At 40.9% G+C, this 24,108-nt stretch overlaps 1 protein-coding gene across 1 annotated transcript; it reads left to right on the forward strand.

Annotated features, from left to right (window-relative positions):
• Window positions 1-1,363: 1,363 nt before the first annotated feature.
• Window positions 1,364-23,668, forward strand: aldh1a2 (aldehyde dehydrogenase 1 family, member A2). The gene is made up of 13 exons (XM_061276674.1): window positions 1,364-1,610; window positions 11,619-11,723; window positions 11,814-11,954; window positions 12,335-12,464; window positions 14,128-14,189; window positions 14,931-15,059; window positions 15,910-16,023; window positions 18,130-18,232; window positions 18,829-19,013; window positions 19,097-19,261; window positions 20,021-20,178; window positions 22,204-22,278; window positions 22,825-23,668. The coding sequence occupies exons 1-13, from the start codon at window positions 1,494-1,496 to the stop codon at window positions 22,895-22,897; spliced, it is 1,557 nt and encodes a 518-aa protein (XP_061132658.1). The 5' UTR covers window positions 1,364-1,493; the 3' UTR covers window positions 22,898-23,668.
• The last annotated feature ends 440 nt before the right edge of the window (window positions 23,669-24,108 follow it).

Below are 24,108 nucleotides of genomic sequence, written 5' to 3' on the forward strand. Positions count from 1 at the left end.
TCTCTCAGGGACATACTAAACTAGGTAGTAGTGGTAGTAGTAACGTTTGGACTAAAGTTTAGTAGTACTAGTAAGTAATGTGTTACATTTATGTCAGATTTACTTGAGTAACTTTAAACAGCACTTGCCACAGTGGTTTCAATGCAAGATACTTTATAATTGTATTTACTTATCTTTAAGAAATGGTATATTTATACCAATACATTTATGTATTTTAGGGTTTTTTCAAATACTTTCATAGTTTGCAGTTCTCTCTCTCTCTGTGTACAGTATGTATTACTGTTATTAAATCATGACTACTTTTATTCTATTTGAATTACTTAAAAAACTTTTTGGATACTTTTCAGAAAAGCTTTAATTTGAGATACATGTTACTATATATTACTTTTTTTTAAAACTCTCTTACTCTGAGCTACATTATGTTAAACTTTTACTGTTCAATTATTACATTGTCTGTTGACAGTTCAGCCTACAAGAAGTGGGGTTTGAATTTAACAACAGCAGTTTTCTAAATTAATTTCCGGTAATGTTCAACTGGTAAGCCTATTGTGCTGTTCAATGAGTGTAAACAAAGACACATAATTTAGGACCAACTCTTGTGTTTACTCTTTAATTTGTATTTCGAAATAATGCATAAAGTGATATTGCTGGACAATACTTATTCTACTAAAGGAGTTTTCCACAGAACACTTAGTTACGCAACTAATTATTTGGAAAACCTATTTTTAACAGAAACAGTATACTCTTACTTGAGTAAAACTTGTGGCTACTCCACCCACCTCTGAGTAAGCAGCAGTGGTGGTAAAAGTAATGCTGTGTCATTAGTAGGAGAAGTTGAGGTAGTGTTGGTGGATAATCTGCGATTGATTTTATTTGATTATTTCTGGGGAGAGGCGCGATTTGTGGATGTTGATTGCGAGACTGGATGGAGGCGCTACGTGTGGAGGATTATCACCTGCAGGAGTTAGTAGTGTAGAGTAGTAGTAGTAGCAGTGTAGTGTAGCGCTCATTTACATGACATTTTAGGGAGCTCGACGGTCGTTTGGCACCCCCGTGTCACTGAGGAAATAGTGGCAAACAATGAAGGTGTCGAAGAAGTGCGCGTGGAAGTGGGAGATTAAAAATGCACGCACGGGGGAGAGCGAAAGAAGGAAAAAAAAAAAAAAGAAAACCACTCTTTCCGTGGATGTTGCAAGCAAACGGTATATGGAAAGTGATGAGGAGTGAATCACCGACGAGTGGGTGTGGTGCGTGTCCCTCTTCCTTAACTTTATGTAAATGTGCGGACGAGAGCGGAGTTAGATGGGGGGGGGGGGAGTGGAGGAAAAGAAAGGACAGCCCTTCTGTTGTCGGCCCAATGAAAGCGAGTCTTGAGTGACACCTGGCTATAAACCCACGGAAGGAAAAGCCCAAAGTCCACAGCACCGTTCACTTACTTACTCGCTCGCTCGGCCGTGGGGGGACGCAAAAGAGACGCGAGAAGCGACGCAGCGATGACTTCCAGTGAAATCCACATGCCCGGGGAGGTGAAGAACGACCCGGCCGCCCTCATGGCATCCCTGCACCTTATGCCCATGCCGGTGCCCAACCCGGAGATCAAGTACACCAAGGTCAGTCGGTCCACCTTGCGTCGCCCGAGGCGGGGACTCGTCCACTCAGTACGTTGCGCTGCAACCTGGCTCTCGCACTTAGATAAATAGATATTAAAAAGAAAAAAAAAAGGGAAACGTTATGGTTAATTACTATTTTGCGGAGGAAAAGCTTTAAAAAGTTACACCAGAAGTCAAGTCCAAATTGATTGAGTGAAAAGTTTTTGGTATGTAAAAAAGTGTACATAAACGCTGCACGTCACTTACATAAGAGCAATGCAAAATTTAATTAACAAGCTGATTTTGGTTTTTTTTCAAATAATTGAATTCAGTAAGCACTAAACTGTTTTCAATTAAAAGAAAGTTGCAATGTTTCCAAATCCCACAATACATGGAATTTTAAAGATTCAAAGTAGAAACTATTAGTGCTAAGTTTTGCCTTATTCATTTATCACAATATTTTATTGTGTTTTAGTTTGCTGTTAGGTTGACTGAGACATGCCGCTAATATTTTGGTGAACTTATTTTGCTACAAAATATTAGGAACACCTCTCATTATGTTGATATTTACTCATCTAATTCAACTTTAAACCACAGATTAAAAATATGCACAATTTAAAATTGAGAAAAAAAGCAAAATCCACAACTTCAAGACCTATGAACAAAGTTATCACAGTGTCTTTTAAAGTTTGAAAACTACAGCCACAACAAACGTCCATTCATTAATTTCTCAAACAACATTGTTGAATTAAAACATCACCAGAATTATTATATTTATCTTTACAAAAGTAGAATTGTGACATTTTGTCTTCAGACTGTGCACCTTATATTTTCTTTTCCTATTTTCTGCATTATGTGTTAATAGCGGACACCAGGTAAAAACAAACGCATGTGAAAGCCTTAGTGAGGGAATAATACAAAGCCACCATTAAAGTGTCAGATTTTAAATTACAAGCAACAAAAGTCCACAATGATGACAGCGTTTTATTTTACCGCAGTAGTAGCAAGCGGTGTGTGTGTTTATGCTGATCACTGGCTCGTAACGTGTTCATTTTGCGTAACTAAGATTGCTGTCAATCATTTTAAGCATCAGTGGGGAAAGGTGAAAGTAAAGTCTTAGTATGTGTGGTCTCCTCACTCACAAGAAAGCCAGCAGTGAGAGGCTAATGGTAGAGCGACAAAAGTTTGGTTGGAGCTCGGAGCGATATCGCAAATGTTTTTGGATGTGGGAGGAGGACAGAGATGCAGAAACAGCTGGAGAAAGGAGTCACGCGAAGATGTTGATTTGGCTTGTGAAGCAACTCGAGCTGCACCACCGAGAAAAGAATGTTCACTTAAACAGTATTGCATATTTGTGCTGAGTGGTTCAATATTTTGCCAACGCTGTGTCTGGAAGATTTTTGCCATATTTTAAGTTAAGTATAATTATAATTAACAAAGTCAAACGTTTTGGGAAAGAAGGTTCCCGTTTCCCCCGTTCAACATTTATGGATTACCATGACCTGAACGACTGCAACTTCACACAAGCAGATAAATAAAGAAATAATACAAAATTTAATTAATTTACCACAAAAGTATTTTATTGATATTGTGATTTTAAAATGGCTTAGGCAATTGCTGTCTTTGGCAAATGATATGCATCGCATCTCATCATTTTCTCTAACACACTTAAGTAAATTAGTTTGTGTTTGCTGTTAGATTTAAAGCAAAGCTTGCACACAAGACAATGCTACGCAACTTGATTGTTCAGTCGGGAGAGTACTCGCACGACTTACACTTAGTACAAGTACTGATGCAACAACCATTTTTATAACTTGCCACAAAAAAAAATTTTGGGGGGGGGGGAAAAAAACAAATTGATTGTCGCGCATTGACTTGAATTTCCCGATCAAAACGTGTTCTCGTAGTTTCCCAACATAGTGAAATGAATGTGAAAAATGCTAAATTAGTCACAATAAACATAGCATAGGCCATTCTGCTAGGAGCCTAACTATATGTTATTATTATTCTTTTTCTTGTTTGATTAGAATTTATGAATTTTTGAATGCACAAAGCTGGTGGATTTTAGGCTGGCATGGGGCACAACATCAGAGCCCCTCCAACTCCTCCCCAAGCCCAATGACCATTATCTCTATCAATCAAGCTCTCAACAGTGGTTAACTTTATTTATTTATTTATTTTAAATCAAGCACTGATTTAAAAAAAGTAATTGATGGTAGATTCTTTTGATAAAGGAGAAGTTTCACATATCTGTCTCATATCTGCGTTGCTCAAGCACCCAAGTAAAGATACCAGAAATATCTACTGTACTCATTAAGTAATGAAGGATTTGTACTTTGTACTTAGTTACTTCTCACCGCTGTTGGGAATACGTTTTTTTATGATAGCGAGATAAAAGGGCAGCATTGGATGATAGTGTGGCGCAAGTCCATTCAGTTCCATAATTGCTTTCTGAACACATACCTCGGTGCCACAAGTGCAAAGGTCACGCCGCTGCTGCGCTGCAAAGGGGATGGTGTGTGTGTGTCAGCCCTGAGCTGCTCTTCCATTCCCTCATACAGGAGGAAATGTTTGGGAGCGACTTGGTGAATTAACCCTAAGGAATTTAGATCATCCAGTCCCGGATGGTTTGGTGGACACAGGGGGCACAAGGGTCCTGATTTATGGGCACCCCTTGCGTGGGCTCTCCTGTTGTCCACCCGGCTGACTGTGAGGGAAACAGGCAGCCCAGCGTTGTGGCTCACCGGCCCACAATGTAGCCAAATACCTCCCTCGCGGATTTCTTTCGACAGTTCAACGTATATGCGTCATTCCAGAATTAGAGGAAAATTTGTGCTCTGACGTTCTTGAAAAATCGACCACTTATTTGATCGTAATTTTGTCGTGTTTTCAAGATAAACAGGTAATAAATGATCATGTAAACTTATTCGTCCAGCTCAGTAGGAACAGTGCATGTTTTCATGAGATTTTTTAATCATCACATAATATTTCAGTCAGAGAGACACCGAAAAAGAAACTATTGCTGCTAAACACTATTGCTGAATAAATCATTTACAATAAAATAAGAAACGTTACATTTAATTTGATTACAAGCGGGGCTCCAAATACACAGTGTTGCAAACCAATGCTAATGTATGACTTTTTGCTCAAGAGCACATGCTCGCTGTGTTAGATGCTATGCTAACTGGTCGGAACAAAATCTTGCTATGCCATTTAAATGAAAGAAAAACTTTGATTTTTTTTTATGGCTGAAAAAAATCGGAGAAATAAAAGTTCATCTAGGTGAGTGCAGTTAGCTTGATGATGTAATTTTTTCTGAGTCATGCAGTTCATTTTCTTTTGTCTTCCCTGAAATGGCTTTCACAAAAGAGTTCCATGATGCAACTTCAGAATATAGTTACATTTAAAAAAAACTGCATATAAATATAGAAAAATATTAACCTGTACAAGGAAGTCATATCCACAAAATCATACTAAAAATATGATAGATTTCATATCTAAGTAGGTCAAGCGGATGGGACAATAGACAAATATAAGCCATTTTAAAGGGTGCTCAGGAATTATTTGCTATTCTGAGAATCCCTTCTTATGCAGCTAGTTACATGTAGTTTCAGAACAAATAGCATTTAATGAATAAGTGCACTTTTCTGCATTTTGACTGATGGCTGAAATTTCACAAAATCACCTCTAATTCCGCAATGACCCATACACGATCGAGATGATACGTTCCGTGTCACAGTCGTGGCCTCTCCCAGTCGTTGCACAAACAATGCAGCGCAATGAACTATGACATCTGAGTGACCCCATGAGCTGATACAGTATCGTTATTGACGATAAAGACGATTGAGGTTTGCTCCTTGTCCTTTTCACCCATTCGCAAATTGTGCTCTCTGAAACACACCTGTATTGGCTTATTCAAATCTTTATAAGAAAACAATTTTAGTATAGTCACTTTGAGCGACCAGCCCAAAAAAAATAGAAAGAAGGAGGTGTTCTTTTTTTGTCACCGTGTTCCCCCTTTCCCACATTTCCATAGCATGAAAGCCCCAACAGCTGGCTTACAAAACGCAAGCAGTTTAAAGGTTGTCAGGACCACGACGGAAGCCATAAATAAAGGCAGTCATGATAGATGATACTGATGCTTTTTGCTGGCAAAAGAAGGGAGGGGATGCTCGTTGTAGGAATAATAAAGAAATGACGAGGGAATGTTTGTTGTCTTTAGGTGATCTTTTTTTTTTTGGGGGGGGGGGGGTGTAGTTGTCAACGGAATACAATTGCATACAGAAAAAGAAAAATGCTTGTACTTTTAGTCAAGATCAGGAATTCTCAAAGTACGATACAAGTTGTACGTGGGGACTCTCGAGTGGAAGGAATCACTGAATTTAAAATGAATAAAAGTTACAACAGTTTAAACATTTTAGAATTAAATGTTTTAAAGTAATGTAATGAAGATTTAAAACTTGGATTTTTTTTAGCACAGTTCAGGTGTGTTTTACTTTGCAATTATATTTTGAGGTACTTTTATTTTAAGACAAATGTGAACTTGTTTCCCCTTCAGGTTCAAGGCATGGTTGTTTTAACACTACAACTGAATATCAGTCAAGTTAGCTCAATTTCATGACCTGGATGACTGAGACTACACAGACATAAAGAAGAAGAAAATATTTCGCAAGCACATTGATATGTTTTAATGGTAATTATGTCACGTTGAAAATAACTGACTAATGATTCTCAAATATCTTACGCTAAGTACAACCTCAAAAAATATTTCGCAAAGCATCAGTATAATGACCAACATTAAATATGATTACATTACCATTATTATAATAACCATTATTTAATAGGGAAATATATATCTGTTATTTAGTATCTCATCGAAAACATAATGAACCAAAAGTTTGTGGAAATATCGATGGGTCCATTTAATCAAATACAGTAGCCACATTTTGTTTTGCCCAACGTCTCATAAACGGTGAGCAACCAACTTAATAAGGGGAGAAAAAGAATATGCATGAGGACTGTTGCGCCTTTATAGTAATGAGCATGTGAGGCGCAATTAAGCTGCCCACCGTTGACAAATGGGTCATTTAAAGTGTACTCTCAATGTGCCCTAGAGAATAGCGTTCTATTATGTTCCAGATCTGGTCATCTGTTCAACAGTGATAAATAGTGAGTGCGCTTTCACCATAGGAACCTGCGCTGCGCAACCTGGCTGCCCATGCATTGTGTGCGTTAGTACGCAGACACGCACTCACTTTGGATGAAGAAGGGGCTCCATCAATCTGTCACTGATTGAGATAGTACAGACGGGGGGGTGCGGAAGGGGCTCCACGATGCTCGGCGCTGTCCACCGGGGGTGTAAATTATGATGCGGCTTCACCGTGAGGGTGCGTGGCCCTGCTTCGCCAGAGCCTGACCTGCAGTTCTGGACTTTTTCACTTCAAAACCACCATCTTGCTGCCATTAAGATCAAACACAGAGCAAGTTAGGGGGTACTGTGCGACTCAATGATTTATCACAAGCGGCACAGCTAGAATTCCCACCGCCGCCCCTCGTCTCCTCTCCCTCCACATGCTTTACACAATCTCCCTGTTCACACTGACGGCCACATCTCAAGTCTAAAGCATGTCTGCTTGATTGTGACGGTTTAAGTGCTCACTGTCATTTAGATGTCCATTGGTGTGAAATGCCCACTTGTGCAGCCAGTGTAAATTTTAGTCGTGGCACACACGTGTCAACACGACGTCCCCGGTCTCTTAATCACGTTTGAGGGGAAAGCCAGTGACATGGAGGCAGCTCCATTCACTTCCTATAAGACCTCGCTTCTGCAGGCCTCCTGACAGAGAACGTGTAAATCCTCGAGGTGTGCTTAGGAAAAACACTGGGCTTCATAAATCTGCTGGAATCGGTTCCTTCCCCCCGGCGAACACGAGACGCAAGCACTTTTCAAGATGTTTATTTGTCTGTTGAAAAGCATCACATGTCTTGAACATGAAATGATTGCTTCCCCAACCCCACCCACTGATCCCATGTGTAGAACATCTTTAAATATATCTTTGACCTGAGCTTTCGAGAATGATGTAGAGCCATCAAAACTCACAAAAACAAATCACAGAAAGTGGACAAATCACAGAAAGTGAACAATTAATCAAATGCGTTTTTCAATTAGCAAAGGCAATTTTAGTAAAAAAAAAAAAAAAAAGTTGCATTTTGGTCAGTTGGTATGATTTAAGAAAAAAAAAAAGAAGCATTCATTCATTCATTCATTCATTCATTCATTCATTCATTCATTCATTTATTTATTTATTTATTTATTTATTTATTTATTTATTTATTTATTTATTTATTTATTTATTTATTTATTTTAGTGTATAGGTTAGATCACGGAAACGTCTTCAACAAACAAATCCAGTTGCCTTAAATCAAACATAGTGGATTATTACGACCTGCATGACTGAGAATCTAAATAGACAAGAAAAAATCTGCCGATATAATCTTTTCCCATTTTTACTTGTGTCTACACAGACACACACATACAGTCTAGACAAAGATGCCCGGGTCATTTTTGTCCAAAGCTGCCAGCACCGGGTGGCATCGTCTGCAGGGTCAAACAAGTCGGCCGAGCACGCTCAGTTGTAACTGCAGTAATTATGAGCGAGCGACCGATCCACTAAGCAGAGAGGAAATGGAGGTCACGTGACCAAGGAGGATATGAAGCTTCCTGCACAGACGAGTCTTGCAGGTGTGCTAGTACAAGACTGTGGAATCTTGGCGTGTTGTTCTATAAACACACACATTTGCACGCTTTGACTCCCTTTACCTCCACTCTAATGTGTCCACTTAGAAAAAATAAGGGGAAAAAAATGTGTACCGCTGCAATTTTTTTTTCTGAAGTGAACTGTGGTGCTTCAGCAGCCAAACAGATGTTTGACTGGTTGCTTCAGCTTATTTTCACTTTTCTTAATTCTTCCCATCGCCGCCCACTCGTAAAAGCAAATTACCCCACCAAAGCATACACGACGCCTTGTTAATATTAAATACATGAACACTCTCAGAGGTGGTGTTTCAACTTGGATGACGTTATTTGTCGCTGCGGGCTATGCCAAAAGAAACAGCGTAAGGGAATGAGTTATCATTTGAATCCCACAATGTGCCAAAATATCTCTTAGAATTAATATGAATTAATTGCAGATAACTGAATTTGCAGAGACAAAATAACTTGAATACACTTGCAAGTGACATATTTCATTTTCTTAGGATAGAAAAAGGTGACCTAGAATAGTCAATGTCAGCAAAATCCGGTAAATTTAACAGTTGGATTGAAGAAACTTCACGACTAAGTTAAGACAACATAGGCAACTGGTTGTACGTATGTACGATTTTCAAAGCTTTGAGTTGTAATATGTGAAAGTATAGAGAGTGTGAGAATTGGTTTTCCCGAACATGAAGACATCATGTGAATGCACGGCGGCGACCCGGCAGGGGATGGGAAAGAAAACACAATTTGTCATTTGAAAATGTTCACCCTTGCTCTTGTTTTCTCACTCTTGCGCTCTTTGCCCTTCTTCCAAATGATCCTAAAAGCAATTTTCGTAAACCTCGAGAGTTGATTTACTCGGCGGCCCTGTCATCTCAATCAAGCTCTTCAATGGAACCAGACAAAAGTCTTAACGCCAGTCCGAGGCCGAGGAAGGGCCGAGCCAAACGTGTCCTTTTCTTAGCGTGATTTAGATGGCGGCCCGCTCCGCTCCTCTTGAGCGTCTCCTTTTAGCAGCGCCTTGTGAGAGGGGTTACGCCACGCACAAAGCTACCCACCGTCTGCATTCTTGCCGGGACTGTTCAGGCTGTCAGGGGGGCTCGGCTGATTTAGGACTCCCCACTTCAGTGGAGCCTATAAATTCAAAAACTAATTCAGTGCTCTACGGGACTTTGTGTTTTTGTAGCTGGCCCCGCTGCTACTTATCGTTCCTGACAATTTTATGAAGTGCTCTTAATGAGCGGCAGATTAAAGGTGGCCTCTGATGGAAGGCGCCTGAGAATACTTGACTGGTTGAGACAAGCCTCGCTTGGCCTGTGTGCCAGGGTCACCGGAACAAAGGTGCCCCGAAAGAGAAGGTTTGATAACGTACGCTTCTGGGAAGTGGTACGCCATGATACTCAACACCTACTTTTAACTTTTAAGGTTACAATGGACTTATCATGGCGGACCCAAACTAAAGGATTATAGGTAACATCTTGCCTTTTGTAAAGAATGCTGGGTTAATGGTTACATCAAGGCAACTTTTCTAAGCAGTTTTCAAAGAACATTTTCTCCAAGTAGCTTCAGGTCATCTCGCTGGTATAAGAAATCAAAAAGAAATGATGTCACGTCTTTTTGAACGATCGTATGGTAAAGAGTTATTTTAATTGTCGGTTGTTTTAGTAAGGTTAAGATTTTGATGACTATACTTCATTTGTGAAGAGGTGTAAATGAGTTGGTAAAAAAGAGTTAGAAGTAAAGTTAGAAGTAAAACTTAGAGGTAGGTAGAAGTAAAAAAAAAAAAAAGTAGAGAGTTTTGGTGTGATGCAGATTGTACACCTGCTAGTATAGTCGCAGATGACAGACAAAGCACGTGTTACTGAGATAGCGAACTGAAGGAAAAAAACCCGAAAATTAAAGATGACAAATTGAACAGATGACATCCCCGCTTCGCTCTTGAAAATAATCGTTCTTTATCACGAATATTTCTGCCAAATTCTGATTAGTTAATCCAGCACTGAGTACAGCATTTCAGGGGGCAAACATGACTTGAGTGGTGCGTGAGTCCATCTAAGTTTTTCCAAAGGAGAAAGGCAGGAATAGTGTATATACAGAACGACTGGAGCCAGCAGATGTTCTCCTTTCACGTCATCAATCAGAAACTGGCAGACATTAAAACCAGTCTTCCTAATGGATCTTAACATGTCCAACAAGAGTTTTTTTTCATGCCCTCATTTTTACATCAAGGTCTTTAGCGTCGAGCAAGGACAGTTCCTGGGATTGGTTTTTGGTGATCCCCATAAAGGCTGCGTATCATATACCATGTACGAAATCCCAGGCGGTTGTTTAACGCAAGGCTTGCGTTAACGTATCGCAGAGACCGACCGAGTGCGGCACGTGTTTTATGATCTCGTAAACGAGCAGTGATGTTGTGAAACGTGTGCTTAAGGGGGATGGTGGATGGGCGTCTGGTGTCTGATAGGGATTTATCATTGTCCACGCCCCCACTTGCTTTTGTCTGGATGGTGGAGTACTCCCAAGAGAGCCATGGTGGACACGTAGGAATCCTCAGACAACATTTCCAGAGATTCTCCCACATCCTTTACGCAAGAGTCTGGATGTGCCTCATAATGCTACATCTTGCTGCCAATATGCTGCCATAAATACTTCACTTGTAATGCGTGATACTCACACGTTAGAATGACAAGAGACTAGTGGTTCTAGTCTCAGATGTCCAAAAAAAATATCTGATTTTCTTGGTGAATTTTAGTCATCTTCTGCTTCTCTTTCTTTCACATGGAGTGCCCCCTGGTTCCGTTCCGGGGCCTATATTTTTTTCTTTGTACTTGCCTCTCCTCGGGGCATCTCATTTTATTTTTGTCCAGATGACTCTCAAATTTCCCTTCCCTTAATCGTAGTCAGCAGTGTTAATTTCAGTGACGAAATCTAGATGACATTGCTTAGAAAAGGCTCTGGGTCAAGATTTTTTTTGTCTTTTAACAATTCAAAGACAATTTTACAAGCGTTTATCTTGACTAAATGAGATTATTGTAATGCCCCATATGCCTCTTATGATTGCAGTACGCTCCTGCACGTCTGCTGACTGCTACACAAAAAAATTTTTGCTGTTCACCCGTAAAGCTCCCTTGGTCTTACAACATACCTGAGTGATATTTAACAAACCAATGCTCTGATCTGTTTACCGAGGTCTGGATGGGATGACTGAGTTTGTTTGGCACTCATCCTATTTTGTTCTATTCTTCATTTCATAATTGTTTTTTGCCTTCCAGATTTTTATCAATAATGAGTGGCAGGACTCTGTCAGCGGGAAGGTCTTTCCAGCTTTCAACCCAGCGACTGGGGAGCAGATCTGCGATGTCCAAGAAGCAGACAAGGTTCTTTACTTTTCTTTTGCTGTTCTTTGAAATCAGTTGTTTCAAGTTTTGTAATTCAAAGGTGGAATCATGAATTTATTTCCATCCCAGGCCGATGTTGATAAAGCAGTGCAAGCCGCTCGTTTTGCCTTTTCATTGGGCTCTGTATGGCGAAGGATGGACGCCTCCGAGCGGGGACGACTGCTCTCCAAACTGGCAGATCTGGTGGAGAGAGACAGCATCTATCTCGCTGTAAGGGAACATTTAATTTATACTTTTAATTTAAATGATTTGTGGTCTTCAAACTGCAGTGAAAGTACGGTTGATGCGTCGTTTTGGCCCCCTGCCTGTTTATCTTTAAGATGTTTTCCTTGCTATTTAATACTCTTTCATGCTTTCTAAAAAGCATTTTTGACTTACTTCTGTGTCAAGTAAAAATAAATAAAATGTCTTTGCTCAGTAGGGAAACATATAACTAACTTAGCGGCTGTATTTGAAATTTAGTATCTTAGTTTCACATTTCAGCCAGGGGTGAGTGTAAAAACTGGAGCAGGATGGAGTTATATGCGAGGAGCACAAGGGTATACAACATATTTCTCAAATGGCCCCATCCTCCCTCCATCTCTCCTCAGACTATTGAGTCACTCAACGGTGGGAAGCCTTTTCTGCCTACTCTGTTTGTGGACCTTCAAGGGACCATAAAGACATTGAGATACTTTGCCGGATACGCAGACAAGATCCATGGTACTTCGATTCCGATGGGTAAGGACAAAGTGGAGCTACGACAACTATTTAAAGACTCATTTATTTATTTGTAAATATGTTGTATTGTAGCTACAAAGCTAGGTTTCGTCCGTAGTCCACAGGCAGGCTAATACATAAGAAAGAAAATATAACACATATAAATATATGCATACACAATATAAACACATAAGAAAGAAACAATAACATGCAATATAAGTAACACAAGGGAAATGTAAGAAGTCTAGCGGTCACATGACCGAAAACTTTGTTTTCAGCCATAGTTTGAGTTGAGTTCTAAAGCTGATCAGTGTAGGGCTCTCCCATATATGCAAAGGACCGTTCCACATGTTAGTAAATACAAACTTACACTTGAATTGGTCTGAAAGTTATTATCCATTCATCACAAATATATCTTTGTTGAGTCATCTCTGTAAATTAAGTGCTTACATTTGTTAGAAAATACATTAGAAAAATGTTTTGAATAAAAATATTGCAAGTTGTTTATGTATGCCCTGTGATTGGCTGGCAACCAGTTCAGGGTGTCCCCTGCCTACTGCTCAAAGTCAGCTGGGATAGGCTCCAGCACACCCGTGACCCTCGTGAGGAGAAGCAGTTCAGAGAATGGATGATTGGAAATTGCAATATTGGGGCTAGGGGGATCACTATTGGTTTATTTACCAAAGTCGTCAACTTTTCAGGAAGCTATCAAAGTTGAAATCAATGCAAAGGCAAACATTTATTGTCCTGAGGAGGCTGCCGCAAGTGTTGCCACTCTCATCCCAGTGAATGGGATGAGTCTGGGGGTGTAAAAAGGGAAAGTTGGCGGCACAAAAAAAGAGAAGGGGGGAGGGGGGGAATAATAAGAAAGGACATGGGAAACCTCCCGATACCGCTGTATTGTCCCTCTCAAAGCTTCTCTTGTACTCGACTGCCAAAGCAACCACAGCGAGCGCTTTCCCAGGGCTTTAGTTTAATCTTTATTCCTCTCGTAGACTTCCAGAGAAAACAAACAAGGGTATTCCTACTGCCTGAATGATCCAAGTGCTCGTATTTGGACATCTGTCGGCTGGAGGAGCCGGCCACAACCGTCAACAAGGCGCATTTAGCCTTTTACTAATATTATGTTGATCAACACGGACAGTGTGAAAGGAATGGGCGTCGTCCTTATATTCAACACATTTGTCCGAACAGTTTACGGTCTATTTTTCCAAAATGAAGTCAAGCAACCAGCACACGTCCAATTGCGTATTCCCCAAATAACAACAGCGTGTTTTGGGTTCTATTTTCCCATGATTTAAATCGTGCTCGCCATTGATCATTCCTGCCCAAATGTATATTGAGGCAGGGTGTCAGCTGAGGTCTGAACATTTCCCAAAATCAATTGTTTGCTGAGAGTGGGCACACCCTCAAGTAATGCAAGAGGAATGAGAGCGCCTTTCCAGCATGACACCATGTCCATGACCTTAAAACACTTCCACACATGCCATGTGTTGTTCACAACGTAATCTCTCACAGCCTCAGTAAGAGGAAGCGAGAGTGTTGTGGGTGGATCCGCTTACGACGAACGAGCGTGAAGGGGCAACGCGGACTGACCGCTTTCACATGTTTCCCTCATTGAAAGCAAAGCCAGAGTTGAATAAACTTGTTTTCTTCTTGTGTGTGTGCACGTGTTCCTTCCCAGATGGAGAATATCTGACGTTTACCAGATATGAGCCCATTGGAGTTTGTGGACAAATTATCCCTGTGAGTATTACAATCTGCGCAAGTGACAAGCATCATAATACAAATGGACTTTTAAGCAAAATACAGCGGTGCCTTGACATACGAGTGATGCGTCTTGGGAGATTTTTCGAGATATTAGCGGACAATCGACTGACTCTTTGCTTTTACTTGTAAGTGCATGTTTGACTTAATTCAGGAAATGTGACAATGTTAGGAGAAATGTGGTCGGAGAAACGATCAAAACATTTTCCACACTCTGGCTGAAATCGAGATGTAATGTCTTTCATTAAGAGTGACCACACACAAGCATAGAAAAAGTACAACATTCTGAAGTGATCATTTTCCTTAATACAAGACACAAACACACTTTCTTTTTTGAATAATGAATAATTAATGGCATTTCCATTCATTTTGGTGAGAAAATATGATTTGAGACAAAAGTGTCTTTACTTACAAGCGTGGCCACGTGACAAACGACACTCATACCTCAAGGTACTACTGTATAAGCAAGAAAGTTTTCTCTTCGCCTCAGACAGTCACTATTTATTGGAGCTCAGCTTACGTGTTGCGAGTTTACCACTTGGCCGATAATGCGGCGGGAGGAGAACATTTTCACACTTGACTCTGTTTAGACAGACTGAAAGGGAAAGTAAATGACTGGAGAGCAATGACTTATCGTGCTTGACTTGTGACCACCCAGAGCCTCATTCTAATGCATGATGTCTTTTTTTGCGTGCGTGTGTGTTTGTGTGTCACGCACAGTGGAACTTCCCTCTCATGATGACGGCATGGAAGCTGGGGCCGGCGCTGGCATGTGGAAACACTGTCATCCTCAAACCTGCTGAGCAGACACCACTCACTTGCCTCTACATGGCAGCTCTCGTCAAGGAGGTAAGGCATGAGCTTCAGCTCAATTCGGACCACGACAGGGAAAAATCAAGGGCTGTCACAATCGAATATTTTAAGAATCAATAATTCTACCAATTACACCATTGATTAATTGATAAAGGTGAAGCCCTTTGTTGTGTTGCCAATGTGTTTTGGGTTTTTATCTTGATGCGTGATGAAGTTTCTCCCAATTAGTTTGAATACGTAGAGGACACATTTTTTTGACCGATACATCGATATAAGGACAAACAATTCAACACAAAGTGATTTATCACTTGTTTGGGAATGATACAATCCAATAAAGACGATTTTCATACGATGTTCAATATAGTAACTGCCTTTTCCGTGAATGAAGCTCTGTAATAAAAATTAAGGGTAACTCCAAATGTATTTTTCATTAGATCCTATTTTAAAACCAATTCAGCTTTCCTGACTCCAAAATCAGAGCAAGAAGCAGCATCCATAATGGAATCAGAATTGTGAAAGTCTCATCAATCTCCACCCAAACGTTTAGTATGAACAAATTTGCATGACGATCCAACTAAGGTGGCGACAGATAACACAGCTCAGAAAAGGAGCAAGTAAAAGCCATCCTTCGTGTCTCTGACAACCGGACTAGCGTCTTCACTTGTGTAAAAATCACAAATATGGTGAGGAGATTAGAAAAATATTATCTTGGTCTAGCACATCCTGCAAATCTGGAGACTGTCTGTCTATGTCCTTCCTCTCTTTTGACGTTTGCTGCTTGTAGGGAGGTTGGGTTGGGTCCGGATTCTCCCGCACTGCCTGTGGTTTTACTTGGCTCTGCTGTCATCTCCGCTAAGGCTTATTTCCTCTCGTATTGTTTTGACAGGCCGGCTTTCCACCGGGAGTCGTCAATATTTTGCCGGGATTCGGGCCAACGGCGGGAGCAGCGATCGCTTCGCACATGGGCATTGACAAAGTGGCGTTCACAGGCTCGACAGAGGTACGTCGGGATGTAGAAGACCAGCGAATAGTGACACAGCGACCAAGATGTGGGGCGCATACTGGATAATGAAACACCATTGTGTCTGCATTAGAGCTTAAATGACAAACAAATGAAGTCGGTGGGTCCCTGTCATTATTTCTTTTGGCAGGCAGTTCCAATTTTATCTCGCACATGTGCGCATATTTGCTCTGTCGAGAGTATACAAACACATCTGTCGAAAACTCTGGTACTCCTCTGTTAACCATCCACAAAACATCCAGGCGCTATTGTAGCTTATATGACAAGGAAACAGTTCACGGCAAGCTAAATTGTCAAGCATGTTAGGGAATGGATCCGACTGCATTCTTTGGCAACTCAGCAGATTCCTCTCCTGCAGACCATTAATACATATCTGAGATCTCCAACTGCATACGATGATAAAAGCTTTTACAGTAAACCAAAAGCAGTGATAGTTTCAATGTTGCCAGCCAGTATTTCACAAGCCCCTTTCTGTCAAATGAGCCATGACCTGTTTGGATTATAGGGTCTATATACGGTCTGTTTTGACTCTAGGAGTATGCACAGGTATGTGTTGTTAGCTAGCCTATGATAAGCCCCCACGTAAAGAAAGATCACAAGGAGCCAAAAGCGGCACTTTCAAAAGCAGACATATCTTAAAGCTTTGATATGATCTGAAGCACTACACTTCAATATGTTTTCCATTGTCAGAAGCTGGGGTAGGGTACCACTTTTGGGCACCTTCCAAGGGCAGTATCGGCGTTACGCTATACGGCTAGCAGCTGACTTCACCCAAATCTATGTAGAAGAGCTCTACAGAAAAAATCGCTGATTAAAAGATGTTGTACAACTTGTTTCCCCTCTCACGCAATCTTGCATCAAGACAACTACACGTAGTAAGACAAACATATTTTTTGTTTTTAATCATCCGGACTTGATTGAACATTTCCCTTGTGAGTGGCCAACATGGTTCCCCCCCCCCGACAAGTTTTCCTGTTGTTTTGTGTAATCTGGAATCAATTAGTGTGGAAAAGAGCCAGTGCTGTCAGAAGCTGCCCATGCCCAGACAGTGAGTCACCACAAAAGTAGTAGCGAGATATCGCAGGGAGAGGAGCATCTCCTCGCTCAGTGCTTCGGTGGCTGCAGGTGGATTCAGGTTGGACTCCCCCTGCGGCGACTCACGTGAGTCTCTGACTCCTCGTGAGATAGTCTGGCAGCTCAGCATGCTTTGTTTACCTATCATTGAGGACACGCTAGCCTCCCCTTTGTGAGCCACTACGCTGATGAAAGACACATGAGTCAAAGATTAAATTTGCGGTGCAGCGTCAACAAGGCACACCCGACTATCGAGGAACCAAAGAGAAAGAATGTCTTTTGGTCATAGAGGCGCTTTTCTTAGGTAAACGAGACCTCAGTGACTCCGTACTATGTTTTAGCAATCATCTTAAACATCTCCAATTTGTATGGAAACAAATTTCTCGAGGTCTAATTTAACACAACGTTTTTCATTGTGGTTGTAGTTTGAAGTGTCGTCAAACTACACGGCATCCGACTCAAAGGTGTTTCCAGTATTTTTCCTCCCGCCTGCAGCTCAATAAGGTTTTGATTTCAATCAAAACTAAGCATTGCTATCATTGTAAAGGCAGATTGTTTTTTCAAATAGCTCTGGAATTAGATCAGACTGTGCTGGTATACTTAATGAAGTGGCCAGGGACCGTTTCTCCAGAGTTAAGAGACCACCCCAACATGATTTACGTGCTCTTCCTGAAGTGTTTTCACGTTACAATGTTGATGAGATAGTAAATGCGCGTATGCATTTGTATGAAAGTAGTAAAGCAGAATGCTTACTAAGCAAACCTCCCTACTGATACACGAGCACTCCTCTTCTCTTTTATGGCAAGCTGACAACCCACCACCTACACATTGTTCTTGCTTCCTCCCTCCCGAGTCCTTACAAATATTGCTTTTTCGTTACTACCTCCAAAACTCACTGAGGTAGTGCCAGGCCTGACGACAGAAGGAATTGAACAACTCCGCTTGATTTAGTGAGGAGGCGTCGGGGCCTGCGTCACTATGACTTAACTTATATATTTTCTTTCCTTTTAGGTTGGAAAACTGATCCAGGAAGCAGCTGGGAAGACTAACCTGAAGAGAGTGACACTGGAGCTGGGAGGCAAGAATCCAAACATCATATTTGCAGATGCTGACTGTGAGTTTATGAGTTATGCTTTCCTCATTTATACATTGTGGACAAGTGTGAGCAAGCATGGACAAAGATTGAGGTCTCAGAATAAACAATGGTCTCCTCTTGCCCACACACTGAGAAACAAGCACCCATATAATATAGGGTACCCATATTGTCGGTACCCTCAATCCATAGGAATAAGCACAAGGTGTGGGAACCCTGTCGGAAGACGTTGGATGGATGCGTTTCAGATAGATTTGAAGTGGCTCACCAAACTGTGCGAGGCCAGGCGTTCAAATGCTTTCAACAGCCGTGAGAGGGTCTCCCTGAGGTCTGTAAATCAGGGAAATAGACCTAGACTCAGTCAGTGCTTTGGCTGAGACCCATAAATCACGGGGGTCCATTAACCCTTTGAGCGGAACAGCGGGGTCTTGTCTCTCAGGTGTCACATTTGCACAAGGTAGTAGCCATACTCAGACAAAAAAAAATGTTTGCCTTGCAGATGTGATGGTTTCTGTAACTTTCATTTTTTTTATTTTGGGGGGCCTTGTTATCCTGAGCTGAAGAACCTTAATACAGCTTTTAATGACCTTTAAATTGATGACCTGCTCTTTTCTCAGTGGATCTGGCTGTTGAACAGGCCCACCAGGGCGTGTTCTTCAATGCGGGCCAGTGTTGCACCGCTGGCTCGCGTGTCTTTGTGGAGGAGCCCATCTATGAGGAGTTTGTCCACAGAAGCGTAGAGCGAGCCAAGAGGAGGACGGTAGGAAGCCCGTTTGATCCCACCGCGGAGCAGGGTCCACAGGTGAGAGGGCGAACACCTTTTTGAGGGGGGAGGGGGGTGTTGTATTGGGGCCTGCTCCCACTTCATGTCTCTTCTGTTAACAGATCAGTCGGGAGCATCAAAATCGCGTGCTGGAGTTCATTCAGAGTGGCATCAGCGAAGGTGCCAAATTGGAATGTGGAGGAAAACCTTTGGGCATGAAGGGTTTCTTCATTGAGCCCACGGTGTTCTCCAACGTGAAGGACGACATGCGCATAGCCAGAGAAGAGGTATGCATAACAGTTGCTAAAGCTTTTAAAATGGTCAGTTTCATTTTTATTCGACCTTTTTTTTTTTATCCCCACATATTATGAAACTGCATCTCTTCCCACACTCTGTGGTAGCCATGTCGCATTATGTCACCTTATGTTTGAAAGTTTCACACTGATCACAAAGTCAATGGAATTAAATTAATATTCAATATTAATATTTAAAATCGATGATGAAAATGTAACGCCAATCCAAAACACAGTTGTATTTGATCCATGTTCAAATAGTGTTTCCAAGATAACTCAACATTTTGACCAAGGTTAGGTAAATAAATAATGAACGATAAATAATCAAAATAAATTAATAAAATACTATTTCAGCTCATCTTAAATTGAACTCTGACATTTTTATTAAAATAAAATAATTAAGAATTACAAAAAATACGTACTACACTACCTACAATGTGCACCAAGGATTAGAATTTGTGGTGAAATGCATTTTGGTCCCATTGGACAATGCATACTCAATTCCTATAGCAACAGAATATTACGCTAAAATAATTTTAAAAAATCTCAAAACAAATCAAGACGGAGTTAAAGAAAGAGTAAACAAAAAAAAAAAAAAGGGTGAATGAGTTCTTAATCGGCCCAAAGCAGTTTTTGCATTTTCTTGCGACTAGACAATCAAACTGCGATGAAAACAAAATCTCCTTGGGGGAGGTAACAATCTCGTCAATCACCATTAAAACCTCTAAGTGTATGTTTTGAAATGCTTTGCAGATTTTTGGACCAGTACAGCAGATCATGAAGTTCAAGACGGTGGAGGAAGTGATTGAGCGGGCCAACAACACAAACTATGGTTTGACTGCTGCTGTCTTCACCAGTGACATCAACAAAGCCATGACCATATCTACAGCCATGCAAGCTGGCACTGTCTGGTAAGTTTCATTTACCGCTTCATTCCTCCACTCCTCTCCTGCAAGCAGTTGCTGCCCCTTGTGCGTTTGGCCCCCGCTAACTGTACGCTGGCCATTTGCCATTTCACTATCATTACACAAGAAATGTTTCCTTTCCTGCTTTCTTATTATTCCTTTACTACCCTGCAGCGTAGACATTCTAGATGTAAAACACGCCAACGGAATACGACGACACACAACTACAACACAATTGTATATGTAAATCGACACCTTAGTTTCTTTGTGTAATGAAAAGGCTATAAAATGCTACGTCTTGATTTCATCCCTAATTGTTGAGTTTTCTTCTATAATTACGTGCAGATGGCTCTGGCTCAGGGGAGTTTTCGAGCTAACGTTCAGCATGAGCCAAACGTTTTTCACCACTTATCATAGTTAACTACAATCCGGCCCTAGCCAAAGCAACATTCACAATATGATGCCGGAGGCCTCGGCAGCCCCGTTTCAGACCACCGTGCACAAAAGGGATGGTGGTGATAAATCGTGATTGCCGTGGATGCCCGGTAAACCCTTTGAACTATTGAAATGTTTGCAGGGGTAGTCATGAGCGGATTATAGTACTAGTGGGCCGTAATAAAATGGGACAACTGATTTGGACAGTACATAATAGGACGTTACACACCTTGTAGGCAAGCCATAGTAGCATTATATTCCGTGGCATCTGACACGCACCGTGTCAATGACAACTTGGCAAGACTTGAATACGAAGAAAACAATAGCCAATATCCCATGATGCATCACGTTTCTGGCAAACAAGGCTGTTGTGGCTCCAGTGGATTTTGTATCAACGTAGCCTTAGGAAATATTTCTTCTAACTGTGCTCAAAAGCAATCCTGCGTCTTCTTCATCTTTCTACTCAACTTTTGTTTGGAACTTTCAGTAGAACCAAATTATAATTTTTCTTCCTCGAGAAATACTGGCTGTCAGCAATGAGTAAGGCTTCATTTACTTTTTCAAAAAATCAATTCAGTTGATCCTCCAGAGTTGAACACAATCTGTTTGATGCTGATTGACTTTCAAATTGCTACAATGTTAACAACCGACCGACCCCTCAACACAAAAAAATAATAATGTAAAGTCCGTTTCTTTGTTTTGGAGTCAAAGTCTTGCCATTAGAAAACACTTATCAACTGTACCTGTATTAAGTTCCATTTAAAGTTCCTTACCTATATTAGCCAAGTATACTGTTAACAACTGTAAACTAAACAAACTAATATTAATCACCCCCTAAAAACTGCACCCTTTCTTGTGCGTGCCGATGAAATATTAAAACGTGTCATGATGAGCGATAATACACAAGAGTGATGGAGGTTTGATTCTGAAGTTTACTTTGATTTGTTCAGCAAATAATTGCAGGAAGAATTGTGCCACTTATGGGATGTTGAACTTTGTAGGATCCACTGTTCACATTTCAAAATGTATATCACTTGAAGCACTCGTCAGAAACCGGATTGCTGTGATTCATGGTTGTTCTTGACTGCTTCTTTAAATTCATCATGCCCTGGGTCAGGTTGTGTACTTCACAATTCGTCTTCTTTTTTTAATTTTCTTTTACGAGAATGTACAAATTATCTAATTTTAGCCATGACACGGGTTGCGGATGTAAGTCTTTTTAGCTTTGTCTCAAAACATTACATTCAAATGTTCCCGAGAAACTGGCACCAAATTGTGACATTTCCTCTGAATGAAGTCTTTATTCCGTGTTGGAATTTCTCCTGCATAGAATAATTCCATGTTGTCTTCCCCAGATGGCTGAAGTTAAGCAACTCCCAAATATGCGACTGACTACTTTCAGCTGTGTTTGCTAAAAACTAATGGGATTATGTTATCAAATCCAGAGGGTGGCTAAAATAGCAATGGCGCTGGTGATGATATGTTCCTCCATCCATCTTCATGAACGCTGCTAATATATTTTTGTCTTCGGCCAAAAATTCCATGTCGTGAGTCCAATGGACAAGACTAAGAATGAATGTTTTGTGTACTTTTTAGGATAAACTGCTTCAACGCACTCAGCACACAGTGTCCATTTGGAGGATATAAAATGTCTGGCAATGGACGTGAATTGTGAGTATGAACTGTCCACCAGTGTACACAATGAACCACAACATCACTAATATTGACTTTAGGGCTTTTTGAGAGCATATAACCATATTCCTATGCCAAGAATCTTTTGCAGTTAGTCACAGAGCAAAATGTGACCCACAAAAAAATCCCATCATACGTTGCCATAACATTCACATATGCCAGTGGTGGGCGGTGCATTTGGAACATGGACCTTCGGTGGAGATTTATTTTCGGACTTTTTCCACCTTTTAATACAACCACCATCGCTTTGCAATTATAGATACCATACAAACTCCAGAAAAAAAATAATAGTTTAGAATCAATATCAATAACAAAATATCAACAATATCACCCATTAACAAATTTAATAAGATATCATACTCGCCAAAATCAATGATCATCTTTCAAATTCATGTGTGTAGCTTGCAAGAGACATATTTTGCTTGTTGAACTTGACCCACTCTGCCCAACCAATCGGAGGACTATTTTGGAGAATGCAAGACAGATAAGCACCTGAGTGCTAATGTTTGCCCTTGTGCCTTTCAGGGGAGAGAGTGGCCTGAGGGAGTACTCAGAGGTGAAGACCATCACAATGAAGGTGGTCGCCAAGAACTCTTAAGGCATCCTCTGGTTTTTGGAAGAGGAGGTAGCATCTTCCTCAGTAGCGATGGGTGACAAACCATCAAAATCTCCATGGTGACTACAGGCTGTGACCGCTCTCCGCCCTTCAACCGCTCTCACCCCTCTCGCGCCCCTCGGACAGTCGGCCGGTCCTAACGTGACGACGTCCGGCTGACCCGAGTGTGTGCATCGGATCACCGCTGAAGCACCCCGTTTACGTCCTCCACTAACACCACTAAAGCACTCACAAAGACAATGGGGCAAATCCCAATTAACCTGCAACCGCTACATCCTTATCCCCAACTACACTTCCCTCTTCAGAGCGTGTAGAAGCTGCTGCCGGACTCTGTCGCTGCACTTGCGTTCAAACATTTCAATACCGTCTGTGTTGGAGGCAGTGCCGTCAAACCTCACGCGTCGTTGCTTTTGGCTTGGATTTATGCAAGCATGTGCCCCCCTGGTTTCTAGACCTCTGATGCTGTCATTCGCCTCAGTTTTAAATGGATGAAATGTTAATTCCAAATTGATTTCTAATTGTCTTTGTTTTAACTTGACTTAACACTGTATGGTGACCTTTGACTTTGATTTGAACCTCTTAAAAAAAACTTTTACTTTCACCTGCTAAAAGAGGGCTAGTTGTGTTGGAAATTGGATGTAACTGATTGTCATTGATGTCCATCTATGTTATGTTTATACAACCATATGCTATAAAATTATAAAATGACGATAGTTTTTTGTTTTTGTTTTCAGTAAAAAGAAAAATACTATACATTGTTAGTCTGTGCGTCATTACTGTGGCTTGAATTTAAAATCATACAATGGCTGCTCAAGTTCCTTTAGTTTAAATTATTTCAGCAATACACCTCATGACATCACAGTTGCTCAGGACAGGTCCCGACCAATCACGAGATGATCCAGATGACATTTGCGAGTTGAGCCATGATTGGGTGCAACCTGATATGATTTTTCTGCGTAATTAATATTCCACAAATGAAATATTAACCTGAATAGCATTTTTAGACTAGTGGGGCCCACAGAAAACAATTGTTGCCTTGACTTGCCCTTTAAACCAGCGACACTACATTGCCTTCAAAACGCCCCCCACTAACTTAATGCAAAGATACAAAGGAATTGATGCGCCAACTCTATTTCATGATTTACATTCAATCTAAATATGGTATTATTCGATGTTTCTAAGGATAAAATAAT

This window comes from Syngnathus typhle, linkage group LG4 (genome assembly GCF_033458585.1).
Source record: "Syngnathus typhle isolate RoL2023-S1 ecotype Sweden linkage group LG4, RoL_Styp_1.0, whole genome shotgun sequence".
Taxonomy (NCBI): domain Eukaryota; kingdom Metazoa; phylum Chordata; class Actinopteri; order Syngnathiformes; family Syngnathidae; genus Syngnathus; species Syngnathus typhle.

Excerpts from the sequence above, each read along its gene's own strand:
- aldh1a2 (XM_061276674.1), top strand. The coding sequence starts at position 1,494 with ATGACTTCCAGTGAAATCCACATGCCCGGGGAGGTGAAGAACGACCCG. Across the intron at positions 11,724-11,813 it reads ATGTCCAAGAAGCAGACAAG|GCCGATGTTGATAAAGCAGT; the intron begins GTTCTTTACTTT and ends TTTCCATCCCAG. Across the intron at positions 19,014-19,096 it reads CCGCGGAGCAGGGTCCACAG|ATCAGTCGGGAGCATCAAAA; the intron begins GTGAGAGGGCGA and ends TTCTGTTAACAG.